The sequence below is a fragment of the Hibiscus syriacus genome, unplaced genomic scaffold (assembly GCF_006381635.1).
Source record: "Hibiscus syriacus cultivar Baekdansim isolate YM2019G1 unplaced genomic scaffold, ASM638163v2 tig00110809_pilon, whole genome shotgun sequence".
NCBI lineage: Eukaryota > Viridiplantae > Streptophyta > Magnoliopsida > Malvales > Malvaceae > Hibiscus > Hibiscus syriacus.
In genome coordinates this window covers 357,506-376,232 of record NW_024062869.1, presented here as the reverse complement: position 1 = coordinate 376,232, position 18,727 = coordinate 357,506, and the positions used below count along the sequence as shown (strand labels likewise).

The window sequence follows — 18,727 nt, the reverse complement described above, 5'->3', positions numbered from 1 at the left end:
AAGCCTTCTCTTAGATATATATATATATATTCACATGTTCAGGTAATCCACCATTTCATCACATAATTATGTATTCATATAACTTATTTCATTTCATTTCTATCTATATATATATCCTCAAGATTTATCCTAATATAAATCATATAGCACTCTTATAATTCCTATTCATATTCATCTAGGGCAGACTTATAAACACATCTCACTTCTATTATTTCTATATATATATATAATCTAATCTGTTTACTTAATTCAATTTCATATAACTCCTATAATCTTCTCATATAGCTTCATAAATTTCTATCATACAACCCATGTGTTATAGTTTTATTTAAACATATGAATCTTTCCCATCTAGCTTATCTTATATGTTCATCTTATCATTTATGTTCAAATCTCCTAGTTAGTGTACTATTCTCACTTCATCCTATAGATCAATATTATCCAGCTTATTTCACTTATCATAATAATATAATTATATTTTACTATGATCACATAGTTTATATCTCATATAATTCATAACCTTTCTTATGTAACTTATACTTTATCATCTAACACATAAAAGAACAGATCAATCCATATAATCAAACATACATACATGCATATTCCACTCATGCCTTTAATCATGAATTCATGTGTAACACTTTAGGAAATAGACTCATCGCAAGTCTTATTCCCATCGCACATCGTATACTATTGAATATGCACTCACCTGGCCTCACTAGTCAATCCAATCTCTTATCTTTCCCCTTGATCGATCTTACTTGTCAATGGTTCCGGAACTCGTTTAAGCTCTGAATCTACATAATTATACATTTTAAGGCAATTATTAGATACCTACACCTTGTAATTTGATACTAGCAACTTAAACGAACTTATTAAACCCATATTCCCAATTTTCCTTTAGGGGGAATCGGTTCCCCCCTATGGGGGTATCGGTTCCCCCATGACATACTGGAAATTCTTGTTCGTTTGAAGGGGTATCGGTTCCCCTTGAATGGGTATCGATTCCCCTTGCCCAGAAATCATATTTTGAGCTCGAAAATCCTTCATTTTCAGCTCAACACATCATACTTCATTCCCTTTAATATTCCTAACTTTCATACACATACTTAAACTCATTTCTACTCCATAATCACTTCTTTAAACTCAAAATTCTATCATTTACATGGCATTCAAGAATCACACTAAATTTCCAACATGTTCTAAAACCCATTCTATCACTTCATATCTCTTAATTTAACCCTTGACAAATCAAATTCAACTTCACAATCTATTATCTCATTCCATATCAAAAATTCACTTAAAAACTCATTTTTCTTAATTTCTCATAACTTGTTAATCTTTGAGGTTTAAGCCACCTAAAGCTTTCCTTAATCTTTCTTAATATCCCAAGAATCAAAACAAGCTTTAAAACGAAAGAATTAACCAACTAAAGACCCACTTACCTTATACCAGGCTTCACGGTTGAGATGAGGAAGAAGAAGACTGAAGAATGCTCTGGACTCTTCTTCCTACGTGCTTATTACCCTTTATAAAGGGAAATAAAAATCTTCCCTGAAAAATTACCATAGTACCCTTAATATTTCCAAACTTAATCATTAAATCCAACATCAACTTTCTTCAATTAAATCCATGAACTTTTAACTTATTTCGAAATCGAGCACCTAGTTTACAAAATTTGCAATTTAGTCACTGACCCTGATTTGGGATGTTACAAATCTCCCCTCCTTTAAAGAAAATTCGTCCTCGAATTTCCACTGCACACATTGATAAAAACATGTCTGTTAATGTTCTCATGTTGTTTCCTTTACTTAATCTTTCTTTCTCTTAGTTCTTCAACTACCTTTTTCCTTTATACATCCTTATCATGTTACTTATCATATAACCAATAGCATCAGTTCTTATCACTCAAAATCCTTAATCAATCAAATTCTTTATCAATCTTTAATTACCTTATAACCATACCAAACTTGTATTTCGTCATCATTTGACCAAAACACAACTTTAAATCTTCTTCAATGTGATTAAACATATACTTTAAGGAGTCAAACAATATTTTCACATCACCTTGCACACTTGTCTTATTTCTATATCAAAATTGTCCTCTGTACTTCCATATTTATCGTATCTGATCCTTTAAATCAATCCCTTTCATTTCTTTATTCCTTATTCCTTATACATAAATCATATATTTCCTTTCATGTTCACATACTCTTGTCTTATTACTTATACTCATCTTTATGTACCAATGTTCATTGCATCCTCATTACTTTAATAACCCATTTCTTATACATAACTTCATTCTTTATCATTCTTATACTTGTATTTTTCTTCCTGAAGGTTCCATGCAAATACTTATCTCAGTTTCTACATCATAGCTATCTGCTCAGAATATACAACCATATTCAAATTCACATCATAATCAATTAACTCAACTTTATCTTTTCATTCAATCTTATAACTCTATCACTTTTACTCTGACAGCTAGTCAATAATATATGTTCAATCTAGGGTACAAACCCTAATCAACCAAACACATACATCCTTTCAAATCGAAATTATCTTAAAAATTCACTTACTCAACTTATCAATTTCACCTCTATTATCATATATCCTGAAATTTCTTTTGCTCAAACTCAACATTCTGACTTCCTGTGTCTTATAATCTGATCATCGATATACATATTCTCAAACTCTTCTTATCAATCCTCAGCTTTATTTAAATATACAAATTCTTACTTCATTTTCCTTTACTATACCACATTACTATGATCCAAATATGCAACTGTATCCAGATCCATTGCAGATCTGGTTATCATATCCTGACAATATCTTATAATCTTATAATTCCAGTACATTTTTATCACATACTCTAGTTAGCCAATGCTAACTCTTTCCATCTTAACTGCAAACCCTTATCATAAACATACTCTTGTTTATGCGCAATATTATCACTTCGTTTCAAACTCATAAGCTCTGACTTATACATCTTATACGCTTGTCACTGATGCGCTTATCCTTGAGTTCTTCTATACGTAATCATCACGTCATTAGATCTTTTTAACATTCTTATGGTGACACCCGTTCACCATCTTCTATCTTATTCACATAATAGCAAAACTACTCTACATCGTTTTTCTGATTCCAAACGATGAAAATTTTCTATCATTATTCAGATATGATTTCAGCTTTCTGAAATCAACTTTTGATCTTACTAGGCATTTCCTGAGGTGTCCGCTCTTCATCCTGCCTGGCCAGGGCAAGTGAATAGCTATCACAATCAGGAATATCACCTTTCACTTACTTCGAAATTATCACGATCGGATTTCTACTGTATTAAACTATTCTTATTTTATTAGCAAGATAACGTATTCCTTACACTATCAGATCAGAAATTTTTCAATCTATGTTGGCATGTACATCTTTTATGACATTTTGGACTTCGGTTTATGCCGAGAATCGGCTAAACCATAGCTCTGATACCATTAAATGTAACAACCCCAACCCGTATCCGACCCGGATACGAGTCCGAAGTGTCACATTGACTTTTCAAACCTTGACTCTTAAGAAAAATCCCGGGAAATTTAAAACTTTATTTAAATCAAAATAAAGACTTTATCAGAGTGCTCGTACTTAATGACTTATTACATGCCAACACTTTATACATAACCAAATACATACTTTGTCAAATATTTCTGATCTGATCTTTTGGTAAGGAAAACTGACCTGTCTTGCTCCGCATCACTCCTTACTCTTCTCGAAACCTACGTGTGAAACAATCACACGCTAAGTCGAAGACTTAGTGAGGCATAACAACTTATAATGCACTTTAAAACATATATTGATACATGCATGTTCTGTTCTATCATGTTATAACAATTCCATGCATTTTTCATATCGTATAAAATCATATCAGATTAATTGCAGTAAATACATACATACATACACATAATTCATCATTAACAGTTTATCATATAATCACATACTTTTTCAATCAAACACTATACACACACAACATCATATCATTTCTATAGCATTTATCATACCACTAACTTATATTTGTTCATATCTCTGGATTAGCCCATGTACATATGTGAGAACTATCGATATGTGAGTCTATAGAGGTTGTGCTCTAATGCTGTCACCACAGCTCGTATAATTGCACCGAAGTGCCGCGTAGAATTGCACTGTAGTGCCATATAATGATGTCCATAAGGACCACATAGAATTCCTTAAGAATCATATACATATACTAGGGATCAAGTATGTGTCTTTCCAGACTTCACACATGTTCCAAAGAATATACATATGTCCCGAAGGACCGCGTAGAATTGCACCGTAGTGCCATATAATGATGTCCATAAGGGCCACATAGAATTCCTTAAGAATCATATACATATGCTAGGGATCATATATGTGTCTCATCAGACTTCACACATGTTCCAAAGAATATATATATATCCCGAAGGACCGCGTAGACCCTCGACTCTTGGCATGCCAACTATACCCCTAGCTCTCATGACACATAACATGGGCGTTATCATTTATTTCATTTCAAATATTCACATAAACTTGTAATTCACTTTCACATATCACGTATCACATAGCTTCTTTTCATATGATCACATAGTCACGTAGTTCACTTACACGTAGATCATTTCCATATAATTCACATGTCACATATGTCATGTTTTCATATAATTTCTATCATTTCTCACCCAATCACCTTTATTCATGTAAACATATTTATCATATCTTGTTCACATAAGATCATATACTTCATATAATATATCGAAACACCTAGAACACTTTCACGTAGCTTATAGTCATAAGTCTTATCTCATAACATATACTTGTTTTCACATATATATTTCATATCATTTCTTATACCATCACATAATTCATTTAACATACATAACATATTATGTAATATTATAATAGAAATACCTATAAGTCATATCACTTAGAGCACATATATACTTATAGTCACATTGCTTATATCTTAATCTTAAGCCTTCTCTTAGATATATATATATATTCACATGTTCAGGTAATCCACCATTTCATCACATAATTATGTATTCATATAACTTATTTCATTTCATTTCTATCTATATATATATATCCTCAAGATTTATCCTAATATAAATCATATAGCACTCTTATAATTCCTATTCATATTCATCTAGGGCAGACTTATAAACACATCTCACTTCTATTATTTCTATATATATATATAATCTAATCTGTTTACTTAATTCAATTTCATATAACTCCTATAATCTTCTCATATAGCTTCATAAATTTCTATCATACAACCCATGTGTTATAGTTTTATTTAAACATATGAATCTTTCCCATCTAGCTTATCTTATATGTTCATCTTATCATTTATGTTCAAATCTCCTAGTTAGTGTACTATTCTCACTTCATCCTATAGATCAATATTATCCAGCTTATTTCACTTATCATAATAATATAATTATATTTTACTATGATCACATAGTTTATATCTCATATAATTCATAACCTTTCTTATGTAATTACTTATACTTTATCATCTAACACATAAAAGAACAGATCAATCCATATAATCAAACATACATACATGCATATTCCACTCATGCCTTTAATCATGAATTCATGTGTAACACTTTAGGAAATAGACTCATCGCAAGTCTTATTCCCATCGCACATCGTATACTATTGAATATGCACTCACCTGGCCTCACTAGTCAATTCCAATCTCTTATCTTTCCCCTTGGTCGATCTTACTTGTCAATGGTTCCGGAACTCGTTTAAGCTCTGAATCTACATAATTATACATTTTAAGGCAATTATTAGATACCTACACCTTGTAATTTGATACTAGCAACTTAAACGAACTTATTAAACCCATATTCCCAATTTTCCTTTAGGGGGAATCGGTTCCCCCCTATGGGGGTATCGGTTCCCCCATGACATACTGGAAATTCTTGTTCGTTTGAAGGGGTATCGGTTCCCCTTGAATGGGTACCGATTCCCCTTGCCCAGAAATCATATTTTGAGCTCGAAAATCCCTCATTTTCAGCTCAACACATCATTCTTCATTCCCTTTAATATTTCTAACTTTCATACACATACTTAAACTCATTTCTACTCCATAATCACTTCTTTAAACTCAAAATTCTATCATTTACATGGCATTCAAGAATCACACTAAATTTCCAACATGTTCTAAAACCCATTCTATCACTTCATATCTCTTAATTTAACCCTTGACAAGTCAAATTCAACTTCACAATCTATTATCTCCTTCCATATCAAAAATTCACTTAAAAACTCATTTTTCTTAATTTCTCATAACTTGTTAATCTTTGAGGTTTAAGCCACCTAAAGCTTTCCTTAATCTTTCTTAATATCCCAAGAATCAAAACAAGCTTTAAAACGAAAGAATTAACCAACTAAAGACCCACTTACCTTATACCAGGCTTCACGATTGAGATGAGGAAGAAGAAGACTGAAGAATGCTCTGGACTCTTCTTCCTACGTGCTTATTACCCTTTATAAAGGGAAATAAAAATCTTCCCTGAAAAATTACCATAGTACCCTTAATATTTCCAAACTTAATCATTAAATCCAACATCAACTTTCTTCAATTAAATCCATGAACTTTTAACTTATTTCGAAATCGAGCACCTAGTTTACAAAATTTGCAATTTAGTCACTGACCCTGATTTGGGATGTTACAGTTAGAGCCAAGAACGAGAAGTTGATGAAGATTGTGGATGATTGCAGTGATCTTATACAAGAGCTTCATAACCACAATGACTTTCTTACAAGGAAGATTCAACAGCAGTGTTTACAGCTCCGAGAATCGGCACTCAAGATAGAGAAAAGAGACAACGTTATGAAAGAAGCTATGACCCAAGCAAACAATGTGGCTCAAAAATGGGTTAATTTAGCTGGATTTGCAAGAGAATTGAAGCAGATTGACAACTCGACCCCCGAGCATAAGTGGAAATTAAATTGGCTTTTGAAGGAGATAGAAAAGTTCGGAGTGAAAGCTGTCCATTATATGTAAAGTTTGTTTGATGTACCGAGACCTTTGTATTCAATGAAAGTTGTTTTAAGATGGTCACTCTGGAATGACACCTTTTGTATTTGCATTTGGCATTTGCATTTGCATTACATGTATTTATTTAAGCATTTTACATGCATTAATTATAAAAACACAAAAATAATTTATGGAAGGTTATGTGACAGTAATAACAAGATCATTCATTCATACTACTTCCTCATCATCATGAACAAGCAAATGGAAACAATGGAGCAATCTCATAAAGGATCACAAGATCAGTTGCAAGAGCAGTTAGTCGGGTCACAACAAGATACGGGGAATCAAGCATCGGGTTCTTTACAAGGCATATCGAATCAAATGATTCAGGTACTGGTACCACAGGCTGCTAGTAAAGAGAAAATAGAGGATAAAGAAAATCAATCTCATCAGACTGATACATCAAGAGTGATAATTTGCCCTGGAGCGTCTAATTCAGACCTAGGGATGAGCCTCGTCAATTTTGAGCAATTTGAAGACAAATTCAGGTGGTTGAATGAAACCATTGAAGATATGAAGATTGTTAATGCCCCTCACAAGGAGTTAGAAGCTAGAGAACTTAGTTTGATCCCTGATTTGGTTATCCCACATGAATTTAGGGTGCCCAATTTTGAAAAATATGATGGCATTAGTTGTCCCATAATTCATCTGAAGATGTTTTGTAGAAAGATGGAAGGGTACCTAAATAATGACAATCTGTTGATTCATTACTTCCATGATAGTCTTGCTGGGCCAGCTATAGTATGGTATAACCGTTTGAACAAAGAACATATCAAGACATGGGTCAACCTAGCTGATGCTTTTCTGGGACAATATCAATATGTTAAAGACTTAGCCCCAAAACGTCATGACCTTCAAAGGATAAGAATGAAAGCTACTGAGAGCTTTAAAAAATATGCCCTAAGATGGAGAGGAGTGGTAGCACAAGTTCAACCTCCTTTGTTAGAAGAAGAAATATCATATATGTTTCACGATTCTCTTCCAGCTCCTTTCTTTGAGTTAATGTTGGGAAAGTCGACGAATAACTTCAAGGATCTTATGACAGCTGGAGAGTTAATTGAGGATGCAATCAGCAAATGAAACTTGAAAGACACTTCTAAAAACCCAACCGATCAAAAGGAACAAGTTTTTGAGGTGAATGAATGTCACATCCAGAGCTCTCAAAGTCGTAAAAGAAAAGGGGTAACAGGTTACTCGAGACGTCCAAAGAAAGTCCCAAGATCGAAAAATGCTTTGAAAGTGTTCCAAACTCCTATCTCAGATCTGTATCCCCATTTGATTGAAGGTCAATACCTCACACCGAGGCCAGTGAAAGTGCAACCTCATAGCTATGATCAAGATAGTGTCTGTGATTTCCACTTGGGGGCATTGGGACATTCTACGGGAAACTGTAGGCCGCTGTTAAAGGAGATAGAGATGCTTGTGGTAAATGGGATGTTAACAGAGGAATTGGTGGAACAGTGGATGACGAGCTTGAGTGGGGCATCAAAGAACAATATGTAACATCCGTTTGAGTTAAGTACCACGACATTAGATGGGTAATGGGGCATCCTAATTAGGAAGAGATCATTTCATTCATTATGGAGCTTTATTTCATTTGCAACATCATGTTTGAACTTGTTTTTCATCATTTCTCAGTTTTTTTTATAATGATGTTTAAATAAATTCATGTTACTTTGAGGATGGTGAGCATTGAATCGAATTTGCAACTTGAAATTATTTGAATACCTACTGAATTAAAAACTCTGTAAATGATTAGAGTTATAAATCTTTGACAAGATGACAAGGTTGAAACCTGATAAAACAAAGACCTTTACCTTATCTCCAGAAGATACAATCGAACACCATACCCTTCTATTGCAGGGACCGATATAGCCTTCTTCTATCATAAGGAGATGAACAATAGGTTTGGTATTCAGGTATGTATAGGAGCGGACAAAGTGGGGTATCTTTTGTGTATGATGTCACGAAACTGAATAGACCACACTTTTGTTGATGACGTTCAATGATGATTATGATCTTTACGGATGGAATAGTCGAGTAGATGAATCTAGTTTAGGTCAGTTGCTTGGAAATTGAACTCTAACGATGAGATTTTCTGACTTTCAACAACACCTAGACTATAACAGGTTCTTCTTGACAAGCTTAAGAAATTGGACCCGTATACCCAAATTATAATATTATATGTATACAATAAAGCTTGAGCTGTCCCTCTATAGCAATTGGTTAAACGCCCCGGCTTTATGGACATAATTTAGCTAGCCTAATAAAGGTGATGATATTATATATATAAAATAAAGTTGAGCTATTCCGCTAAAGCAATTGGTTATAGAGGAAACTCGAAAGCACTGGCTTTATGAATAGATTGTATTCAAACCATGACCTTGATCGGGTACCTGGTAATTTGGTGTATGCTCCACTGTGATTGTCAAGTCAAAGACTTTGTGATGAGATGAACCCTTCAGCTAGCCCGATAGAGGCAAATTACAATAAAGTTGATTTCAGCTAGCCATATAATGGCAAATTAAATCAATTTTATGAATAAGGAGTTTCGGTAAAGATGGACTAAGGGAGTTAAGGAACACCTGTTATAGTCAATATCACACGAGCACTCAGGAATTTCATTTTTAGACCGATATTTCTACACTGTCTTTGTTAGAGGAGTCTACGAGGCTTGAACAAATGGAAGATTTCAGAGAACTGAAATAAAAGTGTTCTATAAAGTCTAGTAATTGATTATGCAAGTTGCTTCATTTTGTCCGTATCCGATTAAAATACCAAGCCAGAAGGAGGGGCATGTTGTGATGTTCGCAAGGACCGAGAAAGAAATGTAAGTTTGTTGGTCGAAACCTTAAAAAATAGGAAGCCAACCTCAAGCCAACCCATCAATTTTGACACTTGTCAAAGAGTTATAACTCTGAAAAAATAAATAGTTATTGATTCTTTTGATTTTCTTTGAACTCATGTTTATGATTTGATTTGATTGTAAGCCTGAATTAAGGGGCAATGTTTTATAAAATTCTTTCATTCTTTGATCCCTATAATAAGAGAAAAGGGAAAAATATTTTCAAACATGACAGTTTCAAGTGTGAAAGGTCCTTGAAGCTTTTGAGACTCATTATGCCTCTATTGGAGAAAAGGAATAAGCAATGCCAGAACATGAAGCATAATGAGTCTCAAAAGCCTAACATGAAGCAATGCCAGAACATGAAGCCCTTGTGACGTTGTCAATTACCCATCAAGAAGAAGATGATCTCATTATTCAGAAGGGGCACATATTACAGCTTGCATAAAATGCAAGACATTTTGTTAGAAGAATTGACCACTTCTTAAGTGTTTGAGACAATGCGAAGAGACGCCCTCGAGCTATTTAACATTACTGTGTAGTGACACCAGAATGAGAACATTCAAGTTAGGATATGTTGGGCACGAAGAGACCCAAGAATACCCACTTTGAGACATGACCAGAAACCCAGATCATGTTGGGATGACAAGATTCAGACCAAGAAGATATTGAGAATGAGTCTCATAACTTGAAGTGTTAGGGACATACCGTGAATTTGAGTAGAGCTTACCTCGTAAGGCAAACCAATCGAGCATCAATCAATGGCAGAGTCCGGAAAGAACAACTTAGAAAGCATAATTGAGCCAATGATGGAAATGGGGCAACACATTGGTATTTCTGATCATAGCAAGAAGTTGGGAGAGAAAGCAATTTCTCCGAAATGAAGATAGAAAATGAAGACTACAAGAATATAAAAGAAGATCAGAAGGCTCTTCAAAAATGCAAGTTGAAAATTATGAGTTATTATATGGATATCTAAAGCAAACCCCGAAGAGGAATGATCAAGTAGAAGAAGACTAAGTTTGTCACTTTGAGGTCAAATGAAGATGGAATCGACATTTATGCATTCATGAGAACATCATTTGCATAAAAAAATGCATTACATTGATTCATTTTATTGCATTCGTGTTTCATGCATAAACACATGATTTTGACAGATCTTCCAATGAAAAGAGAAGATGCAGGATGTTAAAATTTTGAAGATTGAAAGGTAGAAGTCAAACATCAAATACAGGGAATCGTGTTTAGAGAGAGAACATGAGAAACGCATGGGTCAATCCACAGGGGAAGCGTTACTTTGAAGCGGGGCACGTGGCCCGACCATTAAGTCATTTTATGAAGTGAAATGAGAAGGATTTCTCATTAAAATATGAAATTTGAGGAAAAATAAGAAATGTTTCTTACCCAGTAAGCAATTTAAGACCTTAGTGTCATCAGTAAGTCTTTCAAGCATGATGCTTAAATCCTTCGGGTCATCTGTAAGCCTTTAGAGCAGGATGATAAGTCCTTCGGGCAATCCGTAAAACCTTTGGGTAGGATGTTTTCACATGAATTTAAAAATGAAAAAACGATGTTTTGAGAAGATGAAATTTTTGAAAACAAAGAATGCGATTTTCAAAATTTTCACAATTTATGAGTCATTCAGGTAATTTTTAAGCCTTCACGGAAGAGTAGTGAAGCAAATCCGTCAGTAAGTGCCATCAGTAAGTCTTTCGAGCATGATGATGAAATTCTTCGGGTCATCAGTAAGTCTTTCGAGCATGATGATGAAATCCTTCGGGTCATTTGTAAGTCTTTCGAGCATGGTGATAAGTCCTCCGGGCCATTTTAAGCCTTCACCGAAGAGTAGTGAAGCAAATTCATCAGTAAGTCTTTCGAGCACGATGATGAAATCCTTCGGGTCATTTGTAAGTCTTTCGAGCGAGATGATAAGTCCTCTGGGCCATTTTAAGCCTTCTCAGAAGAGTGTTGGAGCAAGCCATCAGATCATCAGATGTGGGAGGAAATCGAAGGTTCTCGAGTACAAAGACGCAAATTAATTGATTAAAAGGAAATGAGCACGAAGAGTCATTAACCAATTCAAGGTCCCAGGAAGAGAGAGGTTCAAATGGCAGCCGAGTCCAAGAAGATTCTCATATCTAGTTGTTGCGAGACAAGCTCCCTCAAGAGAAATAAATTCTCAAAGATTCTCTTAAATTTTAAAATTTTCGAGTATAATGTTTTTCAAATCTTCAAGCATACATTAATGAGTGGAAACGTTTGATTTTCAGGTTTAACCTTCGAAGTTGAGCCTTCATGGGAGAATAGTGTAACGAATCACACTAGAAGATTGTTCAAGTTTTACTCCCTGAAGCAAGAGGGAGGACTGTAGGCAGAAGATTGTTCGAGTTTTACTCCTTGAAGCAAGAGGGAGGACTGTAGGCAGAAGATTGTTCGAGTTCTACTCCCTGAAGCAAGAGGGAGCGAACCCGTTGGCAGAAGATTGTTCGAGTTCTACTCCCTGAAGCAAGAGGGAGCGAACCCGTAGGCAGAAGATTATTCGAGTTCTACTCATTGAAGCAATAGGGAGCGAACCCGTTTTTAGAAGATTGTTCGAGTTCCTTAATCCCTGAACAAGAGGGAGCGGACCCGTCATTTGAAGATTTTTCAAGTTTCATTTATCTCGAAGTAACAGTGGAGTGATTTAATCTTTTGAAGAATTCATGACCGGACAAAATCGACCATCTTTTGATCTTTGCTCTATTCTCGTTGCACGACAATGAACAAAGAGGGGCAGCTGTAGATACTCATTTTTATCCGGGGCTAGATCGGAGCAGACCCGAATCAGAGCAATTGGAGGCCCAACTCAAGCCCACGTGAATACTCACTGGAAAACTAAAAGTAGTTATCAGGAGTTAACAAAAAAAGGGTTTCAGTTTTCTTAATCTATTAGAAAGAAACTGTAAAGGGGGAGGGTCAGTTTTTTTTAGAGGGGATTAACGACTGGAAACGGGGACAAGAGAGGAGAAGCACGAAAGATTTTTTTTTCTTTGTTTTTCATTCGTTTTACACAGTAGAGCAACAGATAAAATAGTGTGTAAACAACATTTTTTTCGGTATTCAAAGATCAAGAAGTAGTATAACAGGGGTCTTCCCTATCTCTTTCGAAGGCAATATAAGCAATCCATAAGCAGGTTACTTTCGTTACTTTCTTTATTTTTCGAAATACTCAGCAATGTTATACGTGGCTTGTGGTTTTTCTTTCAAATCATAAAAAATAGCAGAGAAAAGAATTAGAAAATTACCTTAGATGTGGATGACATTAGATTTGGTAGTTACATCCTAGTCGGTCGGGGTTAAATTGATGGAGATAAAGATTGGGGTTAGTGTTATGAAACCATGTAAGTCTGAGATTAAAACGACGATCAGTAAAATAAATTAGAGGAAGGAGAAGGTTTTGAGTTCTTACCGGAGTTGGGAATTTGGTCTTGTTAGATCGCCGGAGAAGTAGAGTCTCGCCGTAGTAGGTCGCCGAAGATAGAAGTAAACGAAAGGTCGAAGGTCATTCACGGTGTTTAGTGGGCGGTTTAGCGAGATTTAGCTTCGGGTTTATGGTCTAGAGGGTAAACCGATGCATTAAGGTTGGTTTGGCCTTTGTGGTTCTTCCATAGGCGAGAAAAATGGTGAAGGAGAGAGTTGAAAAAGAGAGTGGAGAGTGAAGCTGGCGGCAGGGCCTTCCTGCGTGTAAATCTACTTAGGTTTAGGCATAATTTAGCTTTTATATTAAATGGTTATTGAAAGTTCACGTGTATTAGTTTAAAATAAGTTTTAGTTTAAATAAGTTTTTTTTATTAAATGTTTATTGAAAGTTCACATGTATTTATGCTTTAGGTACATTTATCGTGCTTTTCATTTTATTTCAGCTTTTTGGTATCTTGATTAAGTATTTTTGCAGCTTTTTATATGTTGGTTATTTATATGTTTTTATTTAGATATAATTAAGTTTTAGTCCTCCCAAATTTGCAATGAATGTGCATTTAGGTCATTGGTTTATTTCGAATTTTACATGCTTAATTTTGCATATATTTAAATTTACTCATTATTTTAATATGTATATATTTTTTAAATTTATAGTTTAGCATATCATGTTTTCATTTTTATATATTTGAGTCACATTTGTACATTATAAGTTAATAGACATGGTTATAGTTTTTAATTGTAAATATATATATATAATTTTTTGTATGTCACGTTGTATGCTATTTTTAATTTTGTTTAATTAATTTTTGGCATGACATACTTTTTTACACAAGTTGTATGATATCCTCATTTGCATAACTCGATATATTACATAATTGGATTAAGGGTAATATACTTTTAATTTAAAATTGTTTTAAGTGGGCAGTCATAACTGATTTGAGGTCCGCTTTTAATGATTTTAAAATAAAAGTGTATCCCATTAGTGACGCCTAAAAATTGATCCATCACTTTAAAATTTGGGAATGGAAGAAAAAGAAATGTTCGTCTATTTAAATTTATCGAGAAAAGGTTGTTATAGCTTTTAAGATCTGGTCTCGATATTTGTAAATAATCGAACATTCTTTTTCTTTCTAAAATGACTGGGTAATTTTAATTTAATTTATTTGTGTGCTTTTGAATGTTTTCAAATTTACATCTTTGTTTTATGGGATAAAAAGTCAAATTAAGTTCGAATTTCTAAAGTTCATTGCAAAGACATTAATTAATCGACTAGGTACCGATTTAGGGCGTTGTGGGGGTGCTAATCCTTCCCCACACGTAACCGACTCCCGAACTCATTTTTTGGTAACGCAGACCTCAATTTGTTGTTTTAATTAAAAGTAATTTTTATTTAAAATGACAAAACATTTTTGGGTGTCCAATCACACCCTAATCAAGGATTGGTGGCGACTCTTCGAACCGTTTTTTTATCACAAAGGAAATCTAAAATTTTTTGAAACGAGAGGTTTTTTAAATTGCATTTGTTTTTAAATTAAAAATCAGTTGAAAGAGATAAATTAAAAATTAATGTGGTTTTTAAAATCTCACCTTTTCACCTTTTAAGAAAAAATCGTTTCGACAGGTTCTTTGTCACTAACCTAAGCCCAGGTTTGCTGTTCTGTTGACCTTATCCAATTAAGTATGCTCATCCATAAGAAACATTATTGTCTAAGTATAAATTTTACATTTCTATAGTCATTTGAATCATAGTGGAATATGCAAAACTTTTTATGTAATGATTGAATCAATTTTAAATGGTATTGGTTAATTTTGAAGTTCGTTTAAACCTAATATTCAAGTCATTCAATGTTTATTGAAATATATAATATCTTCAAGTGTCCTATTGGTTTTATGTTGAACACCTAAAGATTTGTAGATGCTAACCATAGTCTCTTGCAGGGAAAACATTGAAAGGCCAGTCTCAAAAAGTTCAACAGGCAGTTTTGGAGGTAAATATGTTAATTTTATTTTGGCTATTTTTCTTCTTTGGATTTATTGGTTTATCATTTTTTATGATAGAAATTTCGAGCTGGTGGCTACAATGTTATTGTTGCCACATCAATTGGTGAAGAAGGCTTGGATATCATGGAAGTTGGTCTTGTAATATGTTTTGACGCCAATGTTTCACCTTTGAGGATGATACAACGGATGAGGAGAACTGGAAGGAAACATGATGGACGAGTTGATATCCTTTTGTTGTTTCATGGTTCATGTTAAAATATGGGTGCTTAGGCAGTGTGATCTTACATTTGTCTAATGTTTTCCTATTGTCTTATATTGAAGTTAGGACCCTTCGCCTATTGCTAATTGGTTTAGGTTGGATTCTTAACATAATATTAGAGCCTAGGTTTTGTTATGCTTAACATTACTCCTGGTGATTGTCTATGTTTAGGCCCTGTTAGTTATACCTGCATGGGAGTGTGAAGTGGTGTTCTCCCACGTCTTATAAGTATTGACTTTTCTGTGGTCTTCTATTAGAGTTGAACCCTTTCACCTACTACCAATTGGTTTTCGGTTGGTTTTTTAGCATGGTGTCAGAGTCCAAGTTCTATTGCATTGTTCTTCTTGCCTAATTCCAACTCCCAAGAGAGGTTGATAACTGCTGGAGAGGTCGTCTCACGTGCAGGTCCTGTGAGCTAAACATGAGAGGAAGTGCTAAGTGGTGTTATTTTACATCTCTTAAATATTGAGTTTCCTGTGGTTTTAAATCAAAGTTGTTCCCAACACCTATTGTCAATTGGTTTTCGGTCAAACACCTAACAGTGAATTTAGTATTTGCGTGGTGGTGCAGCCAAAATTTGTCTCTTTCTGTTTTGTGATTTTATAGCTCTAACCCCACACCCCACGCTTGTGTCCCCATAGTGAGAATTTGAATGCTTATAATTCAAGTGTTTCCTTACAAATCATACTAGTTCTAGCCTGTCAAGGGTCAGAGTTGAAGGGTTATATGCGAAAGCAAGCCAACAGCCAGTCTATAAATAAGCATATGCAAAAGGGTGGAATACATAGCTTTTGTTTCCATCCCAGTCCTAGAATGGTCAGATCTATCTAAAGTCAGTTGGTCGTGTTTTCTTGTTGCTCCGACTGCTTATCTTATGTCCCTTTTACCTTCCATCTCTAGATTCCTCGCATTTTCAAACCAGAAGTCCAATTTGTAGAGCTCTCAATTGACCAATTTGTTCCTCGTGGAAAAAAACTGAAGGATGATCATGCTATTGAGACACCACGTTTTAGGGAAAAACTAACTGTTGAGGAGACTGATTTGATTGTCAAGTATTTCCATCCTACCAGTGAGAGCACTTGGAGACCTTCACTCATTGCCTTCCCTAGCTTCCAAGCATTTCCCTCCAAAGTCTGTAAAGTAATGCATTCTTATAGAACAGAGATGCTGATAGGTTCCATGCAACGTCTGTGTATTGGTGTTTGAATATTGATTCTGAGAATCAACCATCATAGCAACATCGTCATTGTTGGAGGGTTATAACGATGTATAAGTTAACGAAAATACTGTGGTTGGAAATTTGTACTGAAGTGAAGATAATCTTCTAGTACTTTCAACATGAATTTTACTTGAAATTTTAGTTATCAGCTTCTCAAGAGTGATGTTTCTCTTAAAAGATATTTTGACAGAATGATTTGATGCGAAGATGATGCCGGTTCATCTTCCCGAATTTCTCTATCATAGTAAACAAAAATAAAAATACACGTTATTTTGAGAGTTTTAAAGACGGAGAGTCTTGTATCCTCAAAAATAATAGTTGAAATACGTCTAATTAAATAAATAATATATAAATTAAAATATAAACTAATCCAAAAAAATAAAAAAATTCACAATAATTTAAATAACATAATTTCATATTGTTACTGTATCAGCAAAATGTCTTGAGATATTATCTCGCTTTCTAATTTTACAATCGCAAAAAATTATACAAAATAATTAGTACAATAAAATTTGTTCAAATAATTAAATATAAAATAATAAAAAATAATTTTATCTTATAAAAACAATAACAAAATCTACTTAGCTTAATAGAAGGAATTGATAGAAGCGAGAATAAGAAGTAATTTTTGTTTGGTGATGTTTACATTTAGAGGGGTTCTTATTGATAAGGGAGGGATGGTTTAAAAGCTGAGCTTTCAAGCTCGGATAATTATGGAGTTTCAATAATTCAACGTGCATAATGGAAGAAGCGGATTACATGTCAGAAACTCCGCGAAAGAGTAGATCGTCATTCGCGCCTTATCCTTACGTGGTGTCAGCTCGGACAGAAACCCACGAAGGCACGGATGACGGTCCGCGATCTTAAAAAGAACCCTCAAAATCACATATCGATAATATTAAGGCTGAGAGTGTATGAAAGGTAATTATTGATGTTATGGGTGATATTTCGGTAAAAACATCGGTATATTAAGGTGAGAGTGTATGAAAGGTAATTATTGATGTTATGGGTGATATTTCGGTAAAAACATCGGTATAATGAGTTTTTAAAAAAATGCGTATCTAGTGAACCAGCCTTGTGCAGAATAAAGGGTATCCACTTATACGTGCTCCGATGTATTAATTCAAATTTGAAATTAAATAAAATAGAGTTAATTGCATTATATTCCCTAATCTATGACCCTCATTTTAAATTAGTCCTTAGACTTTTAAACATTTCAATTTCATCCTTAAAATATGATTATTATTCTAAATTAATCCTCAAACTTTTGAATATTTCATTTTCATCCCTAAGCTATGATCTTCATCCTAAATTGGTCCCTATACTTTTTGAATATTTCAATTTATACTAAATTATTTGTATATACTAATCACATCTCTTGTTAATAAAATCATTAGGCAAGTTATATTATTACCTGTTTGAAGAAAAAAATCAGGTTAAACTATTGGTTGAAATGGATTACATATTTGGATGAATTTGGGGATGAAATTGAAAGATCTTAAAGTTTATGGACAAATTTAGAATGAGATTTATAGTTTGAGGATGAAATTTAAATGCTCAAAAATTTAAGGACTAATTTAAAATGAGAATCATAGTTTAGAGACATATGATACAATTAACTCTATAATTTATAGGTATAGTAAAGGTAATAAACACGTTTAGATTTGCTGACTTTAACTTTGATGGAAATTGCATTTATTAAATCCGGCGCCATGTCATAATTCCATTCAATTAATACAATATAATATAAAAAAACCAGAGTGGAATCTCATTCCCTACCAGCTGCAGCATGAGCACATGAGACGAGATTGAACTGAGTGCCTTTCTTTCTCCCCTAACAGCCTTTAA

The 18,727-nt window shown here is 34.0% G+C and overlaps 1 protein-coding gene across 1 annotated transcript in view; it reads left to right on the top strand.

The window, feature by feature from the left end:
• LOC120141414 (DEAD-box ATP-dependent RNA helicase FANCM-like) overlaps positions 1 to 16,866 on the top strand; it is a 31,522-nt gene extending 14,656 nt beyond the window's left edge. Inside the window, exons 14-17 of the mRNA XM_039156293.1 lie at positions 15,339 to 15,388; positions 15,459 to 15,624; positions 16,349 to 16,476; positions 16,561 to 16,866. Of these exons, the coding sequence (XP_039012224.1) occupies positions 15,339 to 15,388; positions 15,459 to 15,624; positions 16,349 to 16,476; positions 16,561 to 16,866 (650 nt within the window). The remainder of the gene's footprint in view (positions 1 to 15,338; positions 15,389 to 15,458; positions 15,625 to 16,348; positions 16,477 to 16,560) is intronic.
• The last annotated feature ends 1,861 nt before the right edge of the window (positions 16,867 to 18,727 follow it).